An 18,373-nucleotide genomic window follows, 5' to 3' on the forward strand; every position below is an offset into this window, starting at 1 on the left:
GGCTAATAATGGTACACTTTCCCTCTACCTCCTGCATCCATATTTCATCCTCAACTTGAGAGAGACCAAACCCATTTATTCTCCTTCATCTTGGCGAGAGAAATCTATTCCGGGCGATCGAACCCCAACGGCCTTGAGGATTGAGCAGCACGTTCATAGCCCTGTCAGATAAACCAGGTTCAGGCGCGAGCAATGCTCCCACCCCGGGCTGCTCATGGCAAGGTCAAGATTTACTCAGACTTCACCCACTCGCAAATGTCTTCTCTTTCTCCAACGACCTCAACGTCGAGTTTGATTTGAACTGTCGACATGGTCAGCTAGCGGCTGGCCGGACCTCCCATGATAGGCGTTGGTGAAAGCATGAGTTTATAATGTAAAGTCAGCCACTCATGCTTGGTACTGTGCTTCCCCTCTCTGGTGTTGATATCTGTCAGCATGCAATTACGTTGAAGTTGGACCGAGGGGATTCGCTTTATGGGTGGAGTGGTCATCACTGAGGTGTTACGGTCACCCTCAAAGACCATCCTCACACATACTGCAGTGCATTCACAGACCAATCAAGAGTAGTAATTATAGTAGACATCAAAGTTTGACTGAAACAGGACTTCATCCCGCGACCTCTACTCTTTCTCTCCTCAGGAGACGAAGACGCCACTGCACAGGCTCGGTAGTGGGTAGTTCAAGAGGGAGCAAGCCAAGGAACCAGTCTCAGGGACAGTAGGTAAAATACCAGTATAGGCTGGAAAGCTATATACTGTACTTCATCCTTAGCTGCAGAGGAAGAGCTCCGACCATCCAACCAGGTTGCGGTAGGCTTGCGTGTGGCTTGAAATCATAGGCCATGAGAAGTCCAAATCATCAGTGCTAGAGCTATAGTAGGGTCTTGCTTCTGCAGCCCACTATCTTAGATGCCCCAAGGGTAGGCGGAGGGGGGGGTGGGTTTTGGAAGGGGAAACTCAGTTCGTAGAGAGTAGGGACCGACTTCTCCTACGCACTACGGCGAAATATTCGAGTACTTATCAACTACTCCGTATCGAGCATCTTGATCCTCCCTAGGTATGCAGTAGATGCCGCAGGCGACAGAGCTAAGTGAAAGGCACCGAGAAAGCGACAATTCCGAACGATCAATCAAGCTCGATCATTTTAACATTCTCATTCTTTCGGTGGGCGGTTAGCGATTGGACGGGGTAATCGGATTTTGACATGGTGCATTATGCACTGCTGCTCGATCTATAAGCCAGCTTGGAGAGTGCACAGCGGCGGGGGTTTTTTTGTCCCGTTTTTGATTTTTAGAGTGTTAAGACTGTTAGTAGTTAATACTACTTACTCCGTAGTCTGTCAATAAGCGGCTGAATGTGAGTACGACATTATCGCCACAACGACCTTCTCTTCTTGTGGTGGGGTAAAGAACGAGTGCTCACACTTTTAGCACTCGATTGAATTAGCTGTACCCACATAGTGGGCTAATCGAGATATAAACATGCATGAACGGGTGGTGTCGCGAGACGAGTGAAGATGAATCAGTCAAAGATGAAGGAGGGGAATTTCAAGGAGAGATCGGGGAAGGGGAAGAAGTTTTGGAAGTCTCTTTTCTTGGGATTTCGCCTGGGCTTTACGGCGTACTCCCGTACACAGTACAACTAGTGCCGGGATTACCCAAAAAGGAATGACGCCGGTGTCAAGTACGTAGTATGATTAGATTCTTAGCTTTGATTGTTGTTGAGTGCTGACCGTCAGTCCCAGTTGGCTGGTAACTGGTACTTGATGATTAAATTCTGGCCCCTTCAATTCGCCCTTAATGTGGGACTTGGCGAAAGTCACCAGCTCCTTAGTACTCTGGAGTGATCAAATCGACTGCAGCCCATAGGAAGCTTTCCTGCCTACGGAGTAGTACGGAGCAGTCAGTAGAGTTACTTAGTCCAAGTAGACACTGACAGTCTGAGACAGTCATACGGAGTAGTACTAATAGTACAAGTGCAACGGGTACCTGAGATGTGGGGGCTGTCACGGTTTTTTTTTTTTTTCCACCTGCCAACATGACAACGGTACTCGGTACATACCACGAGTACGAGACTACGAGTAAGATACTGTGTACTATGTACGGAGCGGATATTGTACCATACTTCAAAGACTGTACCTCATACATACAGCACATAAGCACGAAGCACCCCACTGCGTCACAGGTTCCTGTGGCCGTCCCCATTTTTGTACTTCGGTTCTTCCAGACTTTGTTCATCCTTTCCCTCTTGAGTTCTCCATCTATCCCACCCCATCTCATGTGTTTCACTTATATATCTCTTTCTTCCATGAGCCAGTCATCCTTTCGTTACAAGGGAAATACTCATTCTCCAGCATCGGATCGCACAAGTAGCTGAAAGCTGAGAGGTTGATTTTTGGGGGCGGAAACCCCACCCCACCCCGATCATCCAAGAATCTTAAGACTACATACATTTCGGACGGTTGATTCATATGGGCGGGGCCTTGCTCCCCCTCCCCCTTCTGCGTGCATGGTTCCTATGCATGGACCATTATCTGTCTCGATGAACTCATTAGACCACCTTATGCTGCAGAGCGCAGGCCATCTTCGCAGACCATCTTCGCTCTCGATTCATCATGGACAGCTACTAATAATATCTGCTGCCTGTTTGGTCCATCCGACCATATTATTGACCCGTCATAGGAGCCAGTGGCAAGATTGACCGGTTCCTCACCAAGAAGCGCCGTCGATGTACGAGTGCTAGCAGTAGTAGTAATACGCTCCCACTACTTGCAGTCCACAAGCGCCCCGGTCAAAGACTCTTACCAGTTCGCTTTACACTACTCCGTACATCGTTCTGATGCTTCCCGTACCTGCACGCCTTGTCCGATACTCACTAGACGGGATGGCAGGCTCTTTAGGTATGATGAAGCCAGCAGTGACAAGGGAAAAGACCCCTGTTACCCCCGAAGATACTACAATAAAATCTTATTTCACGCCTTCAACCGTGAGCCTTGTGCTCTTTGCAACGGGGTATTGGTTCAGCTCTATTATATGAATGCCTTGCCCCTACCGTCCTCATATTCTTCATGTGTTCCACCTTTGCCGTGCCTTTCCCAACTACTATCTATTAATCAAGGCAGCCTCGCCCCGTCCCCATGCACCATACATTGCACATACAGTTTGATCTCACCAAGTTTGACAGACTGTTCAGATCGGGTTTATCACGGTGGGTGAAAAGAGGAATGAGAGGACGAGGACAGAGCCAAGTACTCAGTAGGGACCCGTACCGGTCTGGCCGTTTCGGAACATCCTTGCAGTTCTCGTTCCATTCATTATTGCCTTCTACACTAACTAACGGGACCCATCTATTTACCCAGCCTCCAGGATTTTACTTCTCGTCTGCAGAGCCTTTCACCCCACCACTGCCTTTATCAAGCACATCCGCCACTATCCATTTTCTGCCAGTCATTACAGTCTGCATTCCCGCTATCATGAATGAGGCCATGCATATCTCTTACATGCGCTGTGACTTACTTCGAGATTCTAGATTACAGCACTCGGACTGCCAGTCACGCTGACGGCTATGGTTTATCCCCAGCTCATTCTCTATGGGATTTTCGACTTGGTAATCCTATAGCAACGTTTGCTTCCTGTCTCCGGTCCACTGTCTCTCGACCGAACCAGTCCATCGGTGCGTCTGGGTCTACGGTATTTCGCTTACAACCCATGTTCTGGAGACCGTATGGAGACCGTACAGTTCCTATGGGAGGGGTCTTTTCGACCCAGACGATGATTGAACCTTTGATTTAGAACTGTCAAGCTTCTTCGCATCTCACGGTTATGGCTCAACTTTTCTTCACATCTATGGATCATCATCCATTCCCATGGTAATCATTAATTCAATCGCAGACAGGGCTCTAAACTTTGGTCCCATCCCGTAGTCTGGGTGTACAGCAGTAGCCGCAGGCTGTTCTCGCATTACTTCTTCATGCCGAGCCTGGCTAGGTCCTGTGCCCCCCCCTAACACTCTTACCCGGCCAGGTCCCCCCATGGTGTTCCAGCAACATGCACCCTTAGCTCTCTTCCTATGCTGTTCCATGTCCCTCCTGGTCTTTTTCGTCTTCTCGCGGCCCGCCCAAGGCTACTGCAGCCCCTCCCTAGTGAAGTATTGTTTGATTTCTTCAATTCCTGTTTCGTTGCCGGGGTTTAGACACTTGCGTCTTGAATTGACCTGAAACCATCGTCTACCAAATACTATACTGTTCTCGGTAGGGCCCCGATCTAGACCCGTTTCAGACTGGCTGGTGCTGCTGTCTTTCACTCGGCCTGAATCCTGCGCCCTGACCCATCGTGGTTCCTATGTATTGTTTCTGAAAGATCGTCTTCGGTTGACGGACAGTGAGCATCCCGGAAAGGAGTCCCTGCAGCTTTCCTCTCTCCCTCCGGCCACATATTTGTGGCAGCTGCAGTACTGTCCTGCGCGGTTCCGAAGGTGAAAAAGTCCGTTTGGCCAGAGAAAGTCCTTGGGATGATACAGTGCAACTCGACGACTGGTCCAGCTTCTCTGTTTCTTCCTTTCCTTTTCCTGCACTCCCTTCCCTGTCCATCTGTGGTGGTGCCGATATGCGCCGTTGAAACTGCTCCCCTTTCAGATTATCTCGTTCGATCTCCAAGGTTGACATCTGATATCTCTCCTCCGTGGGGGGGGGGGGTCCCGATCCACCTGTGTTCAATCGTTTGACTGATTCCAGTTTTTGATTTTCTAACCCTTCGAGAGTTTTCCCTTCTGTCTTTGTCCTTTGCGGTAGTGTATAGCGAACATCAATTCCGTCGGTTTTTTCCCACTCTGGTGCTTAGACACACTTCCATCGCCTGGATTTGCCTGTCTAAACCGCTTCTCTCATTCGCCTTGCATGACCTTCGCTATTCCAGCTTCACGTTTCTTATGCGTCCGTTCTCCAAAATTGTCATTCTTTTGACTTCGATGTCTATTCTCCATTATCTGCGCGTCGGCCCCGTATCCTCCCCTTCGTCTGCTGACTGTTGTTAGTCTGATTGTCGTCCTTTTCTTTGTCTCCGATTGCGGTGTGTTGAACTCCTCTTCCGCGCTTCTTTCTGAGCACTCACATACTGCTCCTTCGCTGTAGACGCATCATTCCTTTTGGGAGGCTCTTTTTGATTTCGTTACGACTAACATTCCGTTTCCTGTTCTTCAATCGTTGATTTTCATTTCATTTTAGTTATTTTTCATTTTTTCTTGTTTTGTTTTGGCCTCCTAATTAAGGTAAATCTGTTTCTTGGTGACGGCCGGGCACTTCAACTCAACTGCGCCGCTCTTTGCACCCTCTCGTGGTAGGCTCTGACACTGCTTGTGTACTTTGGACCTTCAGGGACGCGTGACGCGTCACTCTTCACAGCTTGTGCTATATTGCACGCTCGGAAACTCGATCTCACTTCAATTTTTGTCATTCGAGCCGATTCTACGAGACAAGCACTTCTTCCCTGCTTCCATGGTCTACTGGACATGTCGAATTTAGCAGAGAGGCCATGGAACGAGGAGGAGAAGGTACGAAGCTGTCAATCCTCCCCATCTATCCTCTCTTTTTATCTCCGGTGCTTTTGACCTGGTTGAACGCGGACGTTCGCTGCTCTTGTGACCTTGGAAGAGAGCTAACAGCAACTCTAGTACACATTACTTACCGAGATCTTGAAGAAGGCCAGAGTTCCCTCAAGCCACCTAGTGAAAATGATCCGGGAGTTTGGTATCACGCCAAGCTGGACAGACATTCCCTTGCCTCCAGGTATAGAACTGCTATTCACCCTATATCAGCGAAGGTTCAGTCCGATTGGGCTTGTGTGCTAGTCACACTAGGCCAGAGAACCTCCTCTAATTTATGTTTGTAGCTAATTGCAGTCAATTTAGGTCGCTCACTCAACTCGTGTCAAATGGCATTTTACAACATGTCTCAACAGGTTCCCGTATCTGCCCATCCTGGCCGTGGGCCGGCTCCTCATGCCCACGAATCTGCACCGCCGTCAACAGCGCCCTTGGATCCAAGTGCTTTGCGTAAAAGACCTCTGTATCCATTAGATAGAGCGGTCCGTGCCCCTCGCGCAATTCAGCCACGCCCTACGACCAGTACTGCTTCTTATAGCAGCGAAAGCGGTGCCTCGGCCCTACTGTCTCCCAGCTCGGAGAACATTACTGTTAAAGGAGAACCTCCGCGAAAAAGAGGTCGCCCAAGCAAGGCTGAATCAGAGCGACGCAAGGCGGCAGCTGAGGCCCGCGGGGAAACCTATCCCCCACCACGACGAACTGGCTCTAGCAAGGTGAAGTTGCCTTCTGCACCGACGAGTCCTGCCTCGCTAGGGCCCGGGGCACCTCTGTTTGGTTCTCAGGCTGTTGGCAGGCCACCACACCCGTCCCCTTCTTCCGAGCTACACTACCCTGCTCAGCCCAGGCGGCCATTGTCGCTAGGAGGAGCGATAGGTGATACACGATTGCAAGAAATGCCAAGCCAGGATCTGATGCCTTCAATGCGGGAATTGCCGCGCCCCACGGAAATGAGGCAGACGCTCCCATCGCCACAAGCGCTACAATTAGGACAAAGGGAACCGATTCCAAGAAGAGAAACGGGAGACCGGTTATTTGAGCCCCTTCTTCCTGATAGGACTTCATTCGTGGAGGGCAATCGAAGAAATCTCATTCATCCTCTCGCCAGACGTCCCGAGGAAGCGCATGGCACAGTTTCAGAGTTAAGTTCGGCGGAGAATCGATCTGAATGATGCACAATTCTGGAGGAAGTGACGACAGATTCCATCTCAGAGAGCATCAAATCATGATTAATGATTGTATGTCATTCACAATGGACAGTATATGCCTTTTCGAAATCAATGTCATGAAGCAGGTTGAACAAGGTCATAAAAGACAACCCAGTCATATCGATGCACGTGACCAGCGCAAGAATTATTACAACTACGTGCAATTGTCGTTCTGTACACGAACCACGAATACTTCCCTTTTTAAACGCGCTAGCAAATTACTTCCTTTCCTAATTCCATTTCTGACGATAAGACCTCGAATCTTGATGCCATATTTGGACGGATATGTCCGATCTGAATGAGGCATCTTACGAAACGGTTCTGATGTGCCAAACATGTTCCTGAATTCCTTCTTTGAAACAGGGGATGAGGGCATGTCACAAGGAAATTATCTTACCAGAGCGTTTGTCTACGTATATGCATCGATGACAATTGATGAATTTACTCCACAAAAAAAGAATATTGTTCCATGCCTTCAACAAGCCATGATCAGCAGTCTTACGAATGATATGATATGAAACTAAAGGTCCTCCTGTTGCTGATTCGCAAGTCATGGTTCTCTGGCCTCCTTTACTATCATCACCTTCGTTATGCCTCGTTATGTCTTTCAATGATGTCCTTTTCAAGGCGCCAACCTCCTACGCACTTCTTCTATGTTCAATACTTAACTGCTTGTATAAAACTAATTCCCGCACAGTGTTATATATGAATACAGCATTTGATCCGGTCTATGATAATATGGAGTCACCTTGCACGAGGAAATCCACACAGCAGGCCCAGAAAGTTGAGTGTACGGCAGGAAGGGGTAAGGGGGGCGCACAGCGCAAACGAATCCATGTGTAGATACGATCCACTTTCCTTGTTGTGAGGTACAGCGAACGCTATTGAAATGCTACACTCATTCTCTGGTGGCCCCGCAGCCTTTCTCACTCAATCGAGTATGTCTCGTAATTGAGATGCAGAGAGTTCAGTGTGCATTGCTTCCGTAGCGGTGATCCCGGTTGCAGTAGCCGACGATGTCACATCCATAGAGTTCGGTTTACCCTGTTGTTCCAGTTGCAGCCTGATCGCACTCACGGCGGAAGCCAAGCTGGGGCCAGGCATCCTCTTTACACCATACATTGGCCCCAATCTTGTGGCACTCTGGCCCACCAGCTTCATCACATCGTCCTTGCCTTCCACGCGACGGGTCAGGTACACCTTGGGCTCACTGCCCTGCCGAGGGAGGCTGTGCGCTCGGATTCGCTCGATTTCCTGTCGGTATGCAATCTCGTAGATGTCAAATTCCGCAGCACCCGGAGATTCGCTCACAACAGGATAGGCCATGTCGGTGTCCAGGTTAGTATGCATGTCGTTTACCATATCGACTGACTCCTTGGCCACCGGACTTCCTGGCTCCTCTGGGATGGAATTGTCTGCTAAAGTTTCGTGTCCTTCGCTTACAAGTAAGCCGCTGTATGTCGAGGGTCCAATGAAAAGGAAAGGAAATTCTTCTTCAAGAGGGTCGCGTGCATGTCCGCGTGTTCCCTCAACGCTACGCTTCGTTGTGGCTGAACTCGCTCGGGATAGTGGGACTAAAGGAGACGGAGATTGGGGCATGGAGATGAGTTGCAGGTCGTCATTAGATCCCCCATGAACATTGATGCTGCGTAGGGAGCTCGAGTCTCTTCTCTCAAACTCAGATTTCGTGTCAGTCCCGCCTATGTTGCTGGTGGTTGACTCTTGTGTATGAAGTACTTCAGGAGTGTCTGATAACCGGCTATCGGGTAGTTCTTCAGGCTGACTATAATTTCCTTTCAAGGCATGGTGCTGCCCCCAAGCTGTGCTGCTGTATGTGTTCAGACTTCGATTTTTGGTCTTCGCGCCCGTGTGACCGGTCGAGAAGCTTTCCTCAGGCTCCAATTCAAGTGGAGGTTCTACGAAATGAGCCTCATATTCCTGACCGAGAATGCTTTGCATTGAAGGATCAGCCTTTGCTGGGCCGAGGAGCCTCTTGAAGTGCTTCACAGCTTTAATCTATGTTGCGTTAGGAATTCCCGATGCGCCGACGGAAGAATGGAAGAGGAAGATCATATAGAATACTAACCACGGCCATGACGTGCCCAATAGTCCTAGTAATCGCTGAATTCATCTCCTCCTCGGTGGGAAGGTCGATTATCTCAGCCGTGTTCTCACTTTCCGGCAGAAGAGGGTCCAACCCATCTTGCGTTACCCATGGATGTTCCTGTGAATTCCTACATGAGCAAATTGACTTCTAGGCACGGCTATATACGCGCCCAAACTTACTCGCAACTCATGCATCTGGATCCGTTTCGTTGGGTCCTTGTCAAGGATGCGAGAGATTAAATCTCGGAAATTGTCGTCGGTTTCACCCTCACAGACTACTGCGTCGTTCTTGATGGCTTCGTAAAGTTCGAAAATACTTTGTTTCTCGAAAGGGAGCTTTCCATAGCGTAGACAGTACAGAGTGACGCCCATCGACCATATATCTGCCGCTTTCCCCGAGACATCGCCGTGCTTCACGACACATAACTCCGGGGGAAGAAAGGCAGGAGAGCCCGCAGATTTCGCCGTGTACATATTCGAGTCCTTTTCGAACATCTCAGAGACTCCAAAGTCAACGACTTTCAGGACGTCGTCATTTGTTACGAGACAATTGTCTGGTTTGATATCTCGATGTACGATACCCTGAGCATGAAGATACTCTATACCCAGGATTAAGTCGCGAAACCAGCAGCGACAGAGAGCGTCATCGTATGGGTCGGCTCTTTCTTCGAGGCTAACTTTCATGACCACGCCTTTCTTGCACATCTCCATGACTATATATAGAGAGTCTTGCGTGGGATCATCTAAGACCTCTATCAGTGAGACGAGATTATTATGGTTCAATTTCTTCATAATTGCGATTTCCTCCTTTATCAAGTATAGGGCATTCTGCTTCTGGTCCTCCACCCCTGCTGAGTGGCAATGAAGCGGGGCATTTAAGCCATCGGAAGGACGCTTTGGACCGCGCGGTCTCCGCAACAGATGAGACTGGGCCCGTCTCCTGAGACGAGCTTTTGAGAATTCTTTAACGGCCTGTTTCGTTGATTGTGTCAGTCACGCGAGTATTCGGCTTATAACGCATGTATAGGCTGTTGGTTTGAGGATCCAAAGAGCAAGTCCGTACATATTCGTTTCCAAATTGATCAACCGCAAGGTGCACTGCCCCAAAGGAACCCCTACCAATTTCCTGCTTGATCACATACTGGTTGATTCTGTGTTCAGCAGTTCCATCGTCCTGGCTCGTAGTGTACTCCGAGCGGGCATCAAGCGTTTCCTACTGGAATAGTCAGAGAATTTGCACAATGGGAGCTGGATCATAGATGTGAGTCTTTCGGCGTGACTGAGGAGACTCCCGAATTCGTTACCTTTACAGGCCGCCTGACGATTGGATTTCGGCGATGATGTCTCTGCGGGCTGCCATATGATGGCGTTGACCTAACCAATGACTGTGTGTCAGGACCCAATCCATGGAGAATGTTGCAAAAAGCGATGGGAGAATAAATCCACCTACGCAGAACGAAAGGGGCAGGGTTGTGGCATCGGAGGTTGTTGGATCAGCTCAGGTCTTTCGCGGGCCATGTGAAGTAGGAGATGACGTTACGACTGAGGCAAAGACTGCACGATCCTGACAGGATTATGATCAAAAGCCTGCTGAATTGTGGGTGATACGAGAGGGTGAGTAGGGAATCAACGGATGTCTTGGAGGGGCTTTTTTGTTTGTGAGGGAGAGGGGGGAGAGAAGAAGACCGGGAATTGCAGGCTGGCGATAAGCACCGCAAGCGCCTGGTGACGAAGGAGAGCAAGAGATTCACAAAAACAGTCCGGTCAAGTAAAAGACCCAGCTCGCAAGTTGTCGAGGTCTAGCAACGTTTGCAGAGCTCAAGAAGCAGCAGAGACAGCCTGTTGGGTGTTGTTGATTGGAAGAACAAAAGAAAAGAAACGGGTAACGATTAACGGAGGAGGGGGAAGCCGATGTGAAATACAAGCAGAGATCCTCACTCTGCAGGCTATAGGGCTGAGTTTATTTCGATCGGAACAATCATTCTGATTGAACTAATTCTTTAAAGAGACCTATGAATAGATATCCATAATATTAGTAGTGTTATTATGAAAATGGCAATGATTTTTATCTAGTTAATTACACTACACATACAGTATCATTATTTGTATAGTACTACATACTTACCGAACCCGAGCACGATTCGGTCCTTATCGATAAGAGACCTCGATGGTGGCCCTCACCGCTCTTAAGCTACCCTCACAGCAACTTGTTCTGTCTCTTGTGCATAATCTCGCTTGACCTTCCGACCAACCTTCACCACCTTTCTCACAATCAATAAAACCCAAATCCCTCTCTACCTGGACCCCATTCTTGTCAAATAATCACGGCCCCACCTTTCTGACCCTTGCCGACATGGTCGTATATTCCTTCTATATATTCGATCGGCACGGTACGGTACCTTTCTCCGCTTCCTCGATTAGATCCTCCCCCCCGGAGTTTCCCACATGCTGACTCCAGCCGTCCCTTTCGTAGCGGAATGCATCTACAAAAGACGTTGGCTTCCTCGTCCAGCCTCGATCACAGGCGGCAAATCTTCACGGCCTACCTCAGAAGCGTCCGCGCCGGCTACCAGCACCCCTGCGCTTCTTGGTCAATCTGCGCGGACGACCGATGACGATGCGAAGTTGATCTTCGGTACTGTGTTTTCGCTGCGCAATATGGTCCGCAAACTGGGGGGAGAGGATGACAAGTAAGGTTACTATGCACAAGGCGCGGCCCTCCTCATCTGACCGGTCGTCCACATCCAGCTTTGTCACCTATAAAACGAGCCAATATAAGTTGCACTACTATGAGACGCCGACCAATATCAAATTCGTCATGCTCACGGACATCAAAAGTCCAAGTATGCGTATTGCACTGCAACAAATCTATATCAATCTTTACGTCGAATATGGTCCGTCATGCAACTTTCTCATCGTCCTGGATTCAGCCAATACTAATACTCAGGTGGGTACCGGCAGTTGTCAAAAATCCATTGTCTCCCGTCGAGCATCCCGGCGGGGTGGGTGTCAACAATGAGCTGTTTGAGGAGTCACTGGAACAGTTTGTGGTACGTACCAAGTCAGTTGAACTACAGAGATATCCTCTGATTACATTACAGACACGAGTTTTGTCATGAACCGTCACTTAACGCCCATTGAGATCGTGACCACACGTACATCAGACATGGATTCCGCTTTACTCCAAAATTCAACACCCGAAAGCCTCATGAGTCGTTGATACGGCGCGTCGTGCAGTAAATTTCACCAATTCAAGCGACTGCGCTGCGGTATGAGCTGAATTGCCGCAACACGCATTCCACGAGAATGAAACGGTGTTCAATACCTTTCGGTTCTACAGTACTGTGGACTTGGCTTAGTCCACGCGACTTCAACTAAAGAAGTTAAAAGTTGCCGGATTGTTTCCCCTGGTCGATGACATCATTATCCCCTTATTCATCGACCAGAGTTGGGTTGAATGACCTCAGTTGGAATACGGAACAGTCCTGGATCACTCTATCAACGTCAAGTGTTGACGCACGCGTGACTGGAGAAATGATCCATTATCAATTTGTGTACGTATGATAATATTACAACACAAGCAATTATCACTAAACAACATTGAATTCATACACGAGTCATTCCACATTGCACGTCAATCACCATCAAAGCAGATGAGTGAGCTTCAAGATGGGATTCTAAGCCACGCCACCAGTGCTGGAAACACCGGAATTACCATAGAGTACTTCTTCAGGCAGGTCGTCCTCATCGGGACCTTCGTTGTAGGCGTTCCGTGTCGATGGCTTCGCATGACGCAGGCGGCTTCCCTGCAGGATGTTGGATTGATCAATGGCCTCCTTTTCGTCTTGGGCTGCAGGGTAAGAGAGTCTAACGTTAGCACCCATTTGTCTTAAATCAAAAAAGAAGGGAGGCCTACCGAGCTGCTGGTCCGAGTTAGAGAAAGGAGGCTGCATGGGGTCTTCATAACTGTCCTCGTCCTTCTGCACAGGAATGTGTCCCCGTAGGCCTGACCGGGTCTCATGGGCATAGGAGTTGTCATAGACAGTGCCCGAGACAGGGGAGGCGTCGTTGTCAGCCTCGTAGCGGTCTTCAGCTTCTCTTTCGTAACGGTTCGACATGTTGAACGAGATGGGAGCAACGTTATGAGTCGTAGAGCAATTGAGCAGGATCCTTTAGTACAAGAATGTTATGTCCGGCACAAGGATATATCGAGATTGATGGAGTGTGGATGGATAAGAATTGCTTTGGGGAATTCTGGGCACCCTTATAAGCTCGTCCATGGACTGCCATCTCATGGTCCTGATGCAATGTTGATGTCAAAAATATGTCTAATGAAATCGATAAACTGATCGAAGGGTTCACACCCAGATAGAGTTCAGATAAGGTTTCGAAGATGTCATCAGGAGGTTGTGATCCTTGTCCAGTATATTTGTTGCCTGTGGACGGTGGATGCCTTCTAGAATGTTTAGTCTTCTACGTCAGGGTAGTCGATTGCTACGTACTCCGTAGAACGAGTCCAGATCCGATCCGAGGATCGAAGTTTTACTCAGCGTTTCGTGTCGATAAGCGGCGCCTTGAAACTTCCTGTTGCTGCTGCTTCTGCTGCTGCTCTTTCGGCTCGACTCCTGCTGCTTGCCTTCCAGGTTGATGTCGTGAGAAAGCAGAAAACGATGGCCATGGAACAAGACAATGATCATTTCCCGACATTTGTCAGCGCATTTGTTCCAAACGGATATATGGACCAAACTCGGAAGGATAGAATCGTGGTTCAGTTCGATCACGACGTAGCCAGATGACATCGAACTGACTCAAGCTGAGGTCATTTGCCACGGGCTGGGCTGGTCGGCACACCTACAGTGAAAGCGGCCAGCCAACATTGCCCCTGCATCACCACATTCATCAATGATGTAGTTTGATGTTAGACCGTATGATAGATAGATAGTTGTTCTTCGAGCTCGATGAGGCATGATGCTTGAATCTTACCTAAGCTGCTGTTGCTGTTGGTGCTGCTGTTGGTGGTGCTGCTGCTGACTGTCATTGTTGCAATTGCAGGCCTCCCGATCGCAAAACCCCTTTCAACCAGATTCGTATCACTGACTTCGAACACGATGTCTAACTCCTCTGTTGATCATCCATCCTCCCTCACGCCACAGCAAATGTCCGAGGGAGAGCTTGTCAATGAGCTATGCAGCACAGGAAATTCGCCAAGGGATTGGGCGCCGATTCCAGCAGATAGACTATCAATCTGTGCAAAGTCCGTTGCGGTGATGAACAAACTGTTAAGAACACCAGACCGAGCAACTTAGCTGGGAAAGAAGCAAGGTCACCGCTGGACAATCTAGCGGTCAAAAGGTATGTGTTTGATGTCTAGCTTGAATTTTTTGCTCGAACAGGCAGACAGAAGAAGAAGTAAGAAGGAGTAAGTTCAATAATAGCGGAGGTGAAGAGGCGAAGGGCTTCTTCCAAGCGCTTTCCCCATTCCGCCCCGGCGTCGATTTGTTGTCCGCACTATCTCTCTTCCCAGGGGCAAATTTTGCGCGCATAGAAACGCCTGCCTGCGGAGCAAAAGACTGATTTGTACTCCCTTGGAGCTTTCAGAACAACAGGCGTCAACAGTGGTGGATCATCCGCATGATCAAACCAGATCAGACCAGGTCAGACCGAGTTTTCCCTTCGGTTGACAAACAGTCATCTGATTTGATATCGACCCATGCTCCGGTCTCATCGCCTACACGGTTTACCGCTGTGTATCACTGAGTATGATCGTCTCATGCTACTGTGGGACTCAGCAGCAACTTCACTGATTTGCATGATTTGATCATCATCAACTGCATCAACTCTATCCTCCGGGCTACCACCTTCCTTCGTGCATTCTTACTAGTAGGGGTTGAGCAGCAGCTTGATGTCTTTTGAGTAAGTAAGTCAAACTGGATGCTGCAGTGCGAGGAAGGCTCGAGCCCGGCATTAATATTCCGACCTGTTATCTGTCTGGAGCCCCGATGGACCGGCTACCGTCTACGTGGGTCCCTATCCCTCCCAACTTACCCTACTGGTCAGATAATGCCTTGACCGAAGACGCTTACTTTGGCAACGTCGTTAGTACTCCTGCCACCGTGGTTAGGATTCTGGGGTCGAAAAGGGGAGGGGAAGTTGCTTGTTTAGTCGATCCGAGCGAAGTGCACCAATTTATTGTCATACCACATGGTTGTTGGCGACCCTCCTCGTCTCGTAATATCATGCTGGCTGGTGTCCCAGGTCCCCGAATGGAGGAGACCGACTGGTTGGATTAAAAGGCGCACACATCGACTCTTCTCCTTCCCGACCCTCATGCATTCAGCCTACACCTGTCAGAACTCCTAGTTGACGAAAACCCGTTCAGCTTTTCCTCGGTTCACTGAGTCCCGATTCGACCATTGCGCCGCTATCGATATCCTGGTGGATGTTGTTGAACTGTCAACCTCGACTCTTCTGACGGCCTGACTAGCGGTCAACAAGCTTCGTTTATTGTATTACATACTTGGTAATGTTTCGCAAAGTACTCCATAGAGTTTGGTTATTTTCAAACCGAAGCACAAGACAGCGAAAGTTCTCTTCACACTTGGACATTATTATTAGTTAGTCCAACCTTCGCACAGCTGCCTACTTACATAAGCGTAGACTTCTTCCCTCTTCGCCTTCGCTGAACAAGTCCATCCCGTCCTTACTGGGGGGTCCAAACAGTGTTGTTTGGAAGGATGTAGGAATATTCGGTGGTGAGCTAGTCAATAGGAAACTATCCATTCTCCCCTTGACCGTATCGGAGTACGGCTCCTCCTTTTCCCGAATTGAATCAATACGGCCCGTACTGTGTGCTTCTTGCAGTAATACGGATCGGCGCCAGCCAGCCCTGACTGACTACGCAGCCACCTGGAGCAAAATATCCTCTCAATGTTGTTATAGAAGAATAAACCAGATGCTATCTATCCACCTTCAACTCCTCAAATGACAAATCTGCAGGCAAACAGACACACACATACAGACAGACCAAATGGCAGTTGGCCACTCGTGCAGCAGCTGAGCAGGAGCTAAGGTACGGGAGGAAAACCCCCCCTCACATCCGTCATCCCGGACCGAACTCCCCAGATGCACCCCTAGCTACGAGCGGGAGGACTGGAGGGAAAAGGAAAAGGAAAGGGGGGGGGGGGGTTGAGGGGGAACAAGAAGGGAAAAAGCAAACACGCAGCGTATCTGCAGTCGACTTTCCGATCCCGATCTATAGCATACACGAGAGCCACTACTTAATCCACCTAGTATCCTATCCGAAATATTAATGTCATCGACTTGCCACTGGCTACATTCCTGTATAACTGAACCATTGATTGTCATATAGGAGAAGAATCACAAATCGACGGTAATGGAAAACAGGCTGATCGATTCCTGCTCCATGCCAAAGACCAGAGTTGTTTAGCTTGCCTAGCACGGTTTAGATTGCGGGACTACTCCGTACTGTGTGGGAAACTAAAGACAAGATGACCTGAACTCCATCGGGGGTTGATCCCCACACCCAGCGGGACTGCAAGTGCTGCTCCTGTGGGTCGTGCCTGGTGCTGGTTCTGTCGGTTCTTGTGTGCGCGTTGAATATGCACAGTACGGATAAGAGCGGATATGGAAGTATTGTACTCCGTACCAGACAACCAATATCAAGATGGAGCCCTCGGTTGTCTCTTCAGTTGACTTTCTGAAACTTCGATTGGCTGCAAAAATTCCCTCGTACAACGAGTAAATAAAACGAGGCTTAATGGACTCTGTCGTCAAGTGGGTGGTATCTAGTTGAGCTACCTACTACCTTACTAAGTTATTTAACTTAGTTACTCCTAACTATCTGATGAACAACCAGTCCTCAGAGCTTACATAATTCAACCCATCGACCTAACTTAAGTCAACTTAAACTAGTAAAGTAAGTTAATTCACCTAAGGTGCCTCTCAAAACTCCTGTCTGGTCAAAGCGCTACATTCCGGCCATTCAAGATGAGCTTGGCTGAGCGATCATTCATGCCTAGCCGGACAATCAGTGACCAGTCGTTTTGGCTGGGTTGCTGCTAGGTTTAACCCCTCTCTCATTTGATCTTCAAATTCAAATGCTCATCGCTTTTGTGCCCTGCTCTGTCTGCGCTGTCAACTCTGGTTGAGCAAGGTAACCGGCTATGGACAGGTGAAATGAAAAAAGGAATGGGCTACATTGTACGGAGTAGTCCCGGACATATGACTAGGGGTAACTACCTCGCGGAAGGTTGTTATCAGCCGGCTTCTCCGCAAATAAACGCATGGAATACTAGATTGGCTGCTGCATGGTTGGCATCATGATACCTACATTAATAACAATGGCCACCCGCAATCTGTACTGGCGTTACTTCTTCCTCTTACCTGAACCAGAGGCTACTACGGAGTACTTCTCTGCTGTCTCTGTGTCATCGCGAGTCAAGGGCCCGGAGTGGCCGTCAACGAGGAGACCTCACGTCATTTCGCCCAGCCCTGAGTAAACATGTCGGGGTCCAAGTGTATAGTAAATGCGTTTTATACCTAACTTAAGACCCAAGCTGCTGCTACTGATGTTCACTCTTGCCAATATGTGCCACCCATGACGGTGCTCGGCGGTGCAATGACCCCCAAATGACACAAGAGGTTCTCTTGACCCAGCATCCTATCGTAGCTTGTTTTCCAAGAGGATGCTAGAATGAGACCGTGTCGGACGTTAATCATATCTAGCGGTCGGGGTTCGATTGCTGACGGCCTCCTTCCATCCTGCTTTTGTGATATCTGCTGACCATCGCAGGCCTAGTGATGGCTGAGAGTTGTCTCCGATTGAGGAGTAAGAAACTCCTAGTCGAATCAGAGGCTAGAGGTGCAGACGAGGATTACGGCCCTGGGAATAAACACGCCAGAGCTCAAGAACTCTCGAGTAAAATAGACTCTAGTCCCCTTCGACCCACATGAAGAAATGCACCTAGAAGGAACCAGCAAGTCCAGCTATGGATGCTGTGACGGATGCTCATCTAAGATCTTTTGCAGCATCTTGTTCAACGATTGTCAACCGTGTCGATTAGGTTTCATAACAGACGAGCTGCGTTGCAGGGACAGAGGTATATCATTATCGGCTCGCTGCGGACTACCGTGCCATGTACCCGAGCATCGATAATATGCCCACATGGCTGGCAGTTAGTGACTTAATAGTAGATCAGTGGGTAGGTTTCAGCCCCCTCGCCAATCCGAGGATTTGATTCCCAGTTGGCCGAATTTGACCGGGTCCGAGCCGGTGGAGGGGTAAGATGATATTCAGCATATGCCATATGGAATACAGGATGCGGCCGCCGCAGTATCTTCATTAATGGGTCTTTTCCAGTAACAGGGGGGTGGTGCAGAAAGAGGCCAAGGCGAACAAATCCAGAGATGAACATCAAAAAAGAAAAAAACAAACAGGATTAAAAG

The 18,373-nt window shown here is 49.0% G+C and overlaps 4 protein-coding genes across 4 annotated transcripts; 2 read left to right on the top strand and 2 right to left on the bottom strand.

The window, feature by feature from the left end:
* The first annotated feature begins 5,083 nt into the window (after positions 1-5,083).
* On the top strand, positions 5,084-7,060 carry BP01DRAFT_223959 (putative AT DNA binding protein). Its single transcript, XM_025571162.1, has 3 exons — positions 5,084-5,546; positions 5,667-5,781; positions 5,904-7,060. Exons 1-3 carry the CDS (start codon positions 5,505-5,507, stop codon positions 6,764-6,766), a joined length of 1,020 nt encoding a protein of 339 aa, XP_025426297.1. The 5' UTR covers positions 5,084-5,504; the 3' UTR covers positions 6,767-7,060.
* A 435-nt stretch (positions 7,061-7,495) lies between these two features.
* Positions 7,496-10,763, bottom strand: BP01DRAFT_427188 (putative calcium/calmodulin dependent protein kinase). Its single transcript, XM_025579833.1, has 6 exons — positions 10,359-10,763; positions 10,213-10,282; positions 9,972-10,121; positions 9,089-9,880; positions 8,889-9,026; positions 7,496-8,818 (listed from the first exon to the last, which is right to left on the bottom strand). The coding sequence occupies exons 1-6, from the start codon at positions 10,424-10,426 to the stop codon at positions 7,733-7,735; spliced, it is 2,304 nt and encodes a 767-aa protein (XP_025426298.1). The 5' UTR covers positions 10,427-10,763; the 3' UTR covers positions 7,496-7,732.
* Positions 10,764-11,130: 367 nt separating this feature from the next.
* On the top strand, positions 11,131-12,306 carry BP01DRAFT_224078 (TRAPP subunit BET5). The gene is made up of 5 exons (XM_025571163.1): positions 11,131-11,298; positions 11,382-11,598; positions 11,657-11,802; positions 11,870-11,958; positions 12,010-12,306. Exons 1-5 carry the CDS (start codon positions 11,262-11,264, stop codon positions 12,025-12,027), a joined length of 507 nt encoding a protein of 168 aa, XP_025426299.1. The 5' UTR covers positions 11,131-11,261; the 3' UTR covers positions 12,028-12,306.
* Positions 12,307-12,585: 279 nt separating this feature from the next.
* BP01DRAFT_308628 (uncharacterized protein) lies at positions 12,586-13,026 on the bottom strand (the record flags this gene model as incomplete). The annotated part of the gene is made up of 2 exons (XM_025572352.1): positions 12,586-12,758; positions 12,825-13,026. 2 exons carry the CDS (start codon positions 13,024-13,026, stop codon positions 12,586-12,588), a joined length of 375 nt encoding a protein of 124 aa, XP_025426300.1.
* Between the last annotated feature and the right edge of the window lie 5,347 nt (positions 13,027-18,373).

The sequence above is a fragment of the Aspergillus saccharolyticus genome, assembly GCF_003184585.1.
Source record: "Aspergillus saccharolyticus JOP 1030-1 unplaced genomic scaffold BP01scaffold_73, whole genome shotgun sequence".
In the NCBI taxonomy this organism is placed as follows: domain Eukaryota; kingdom Fungi; phylum Ascomycota; class Eurotiomycetes; order Eurotiales; family Aspergillaceae; genus Aspergillus; species Aspergillus saccharolyticus.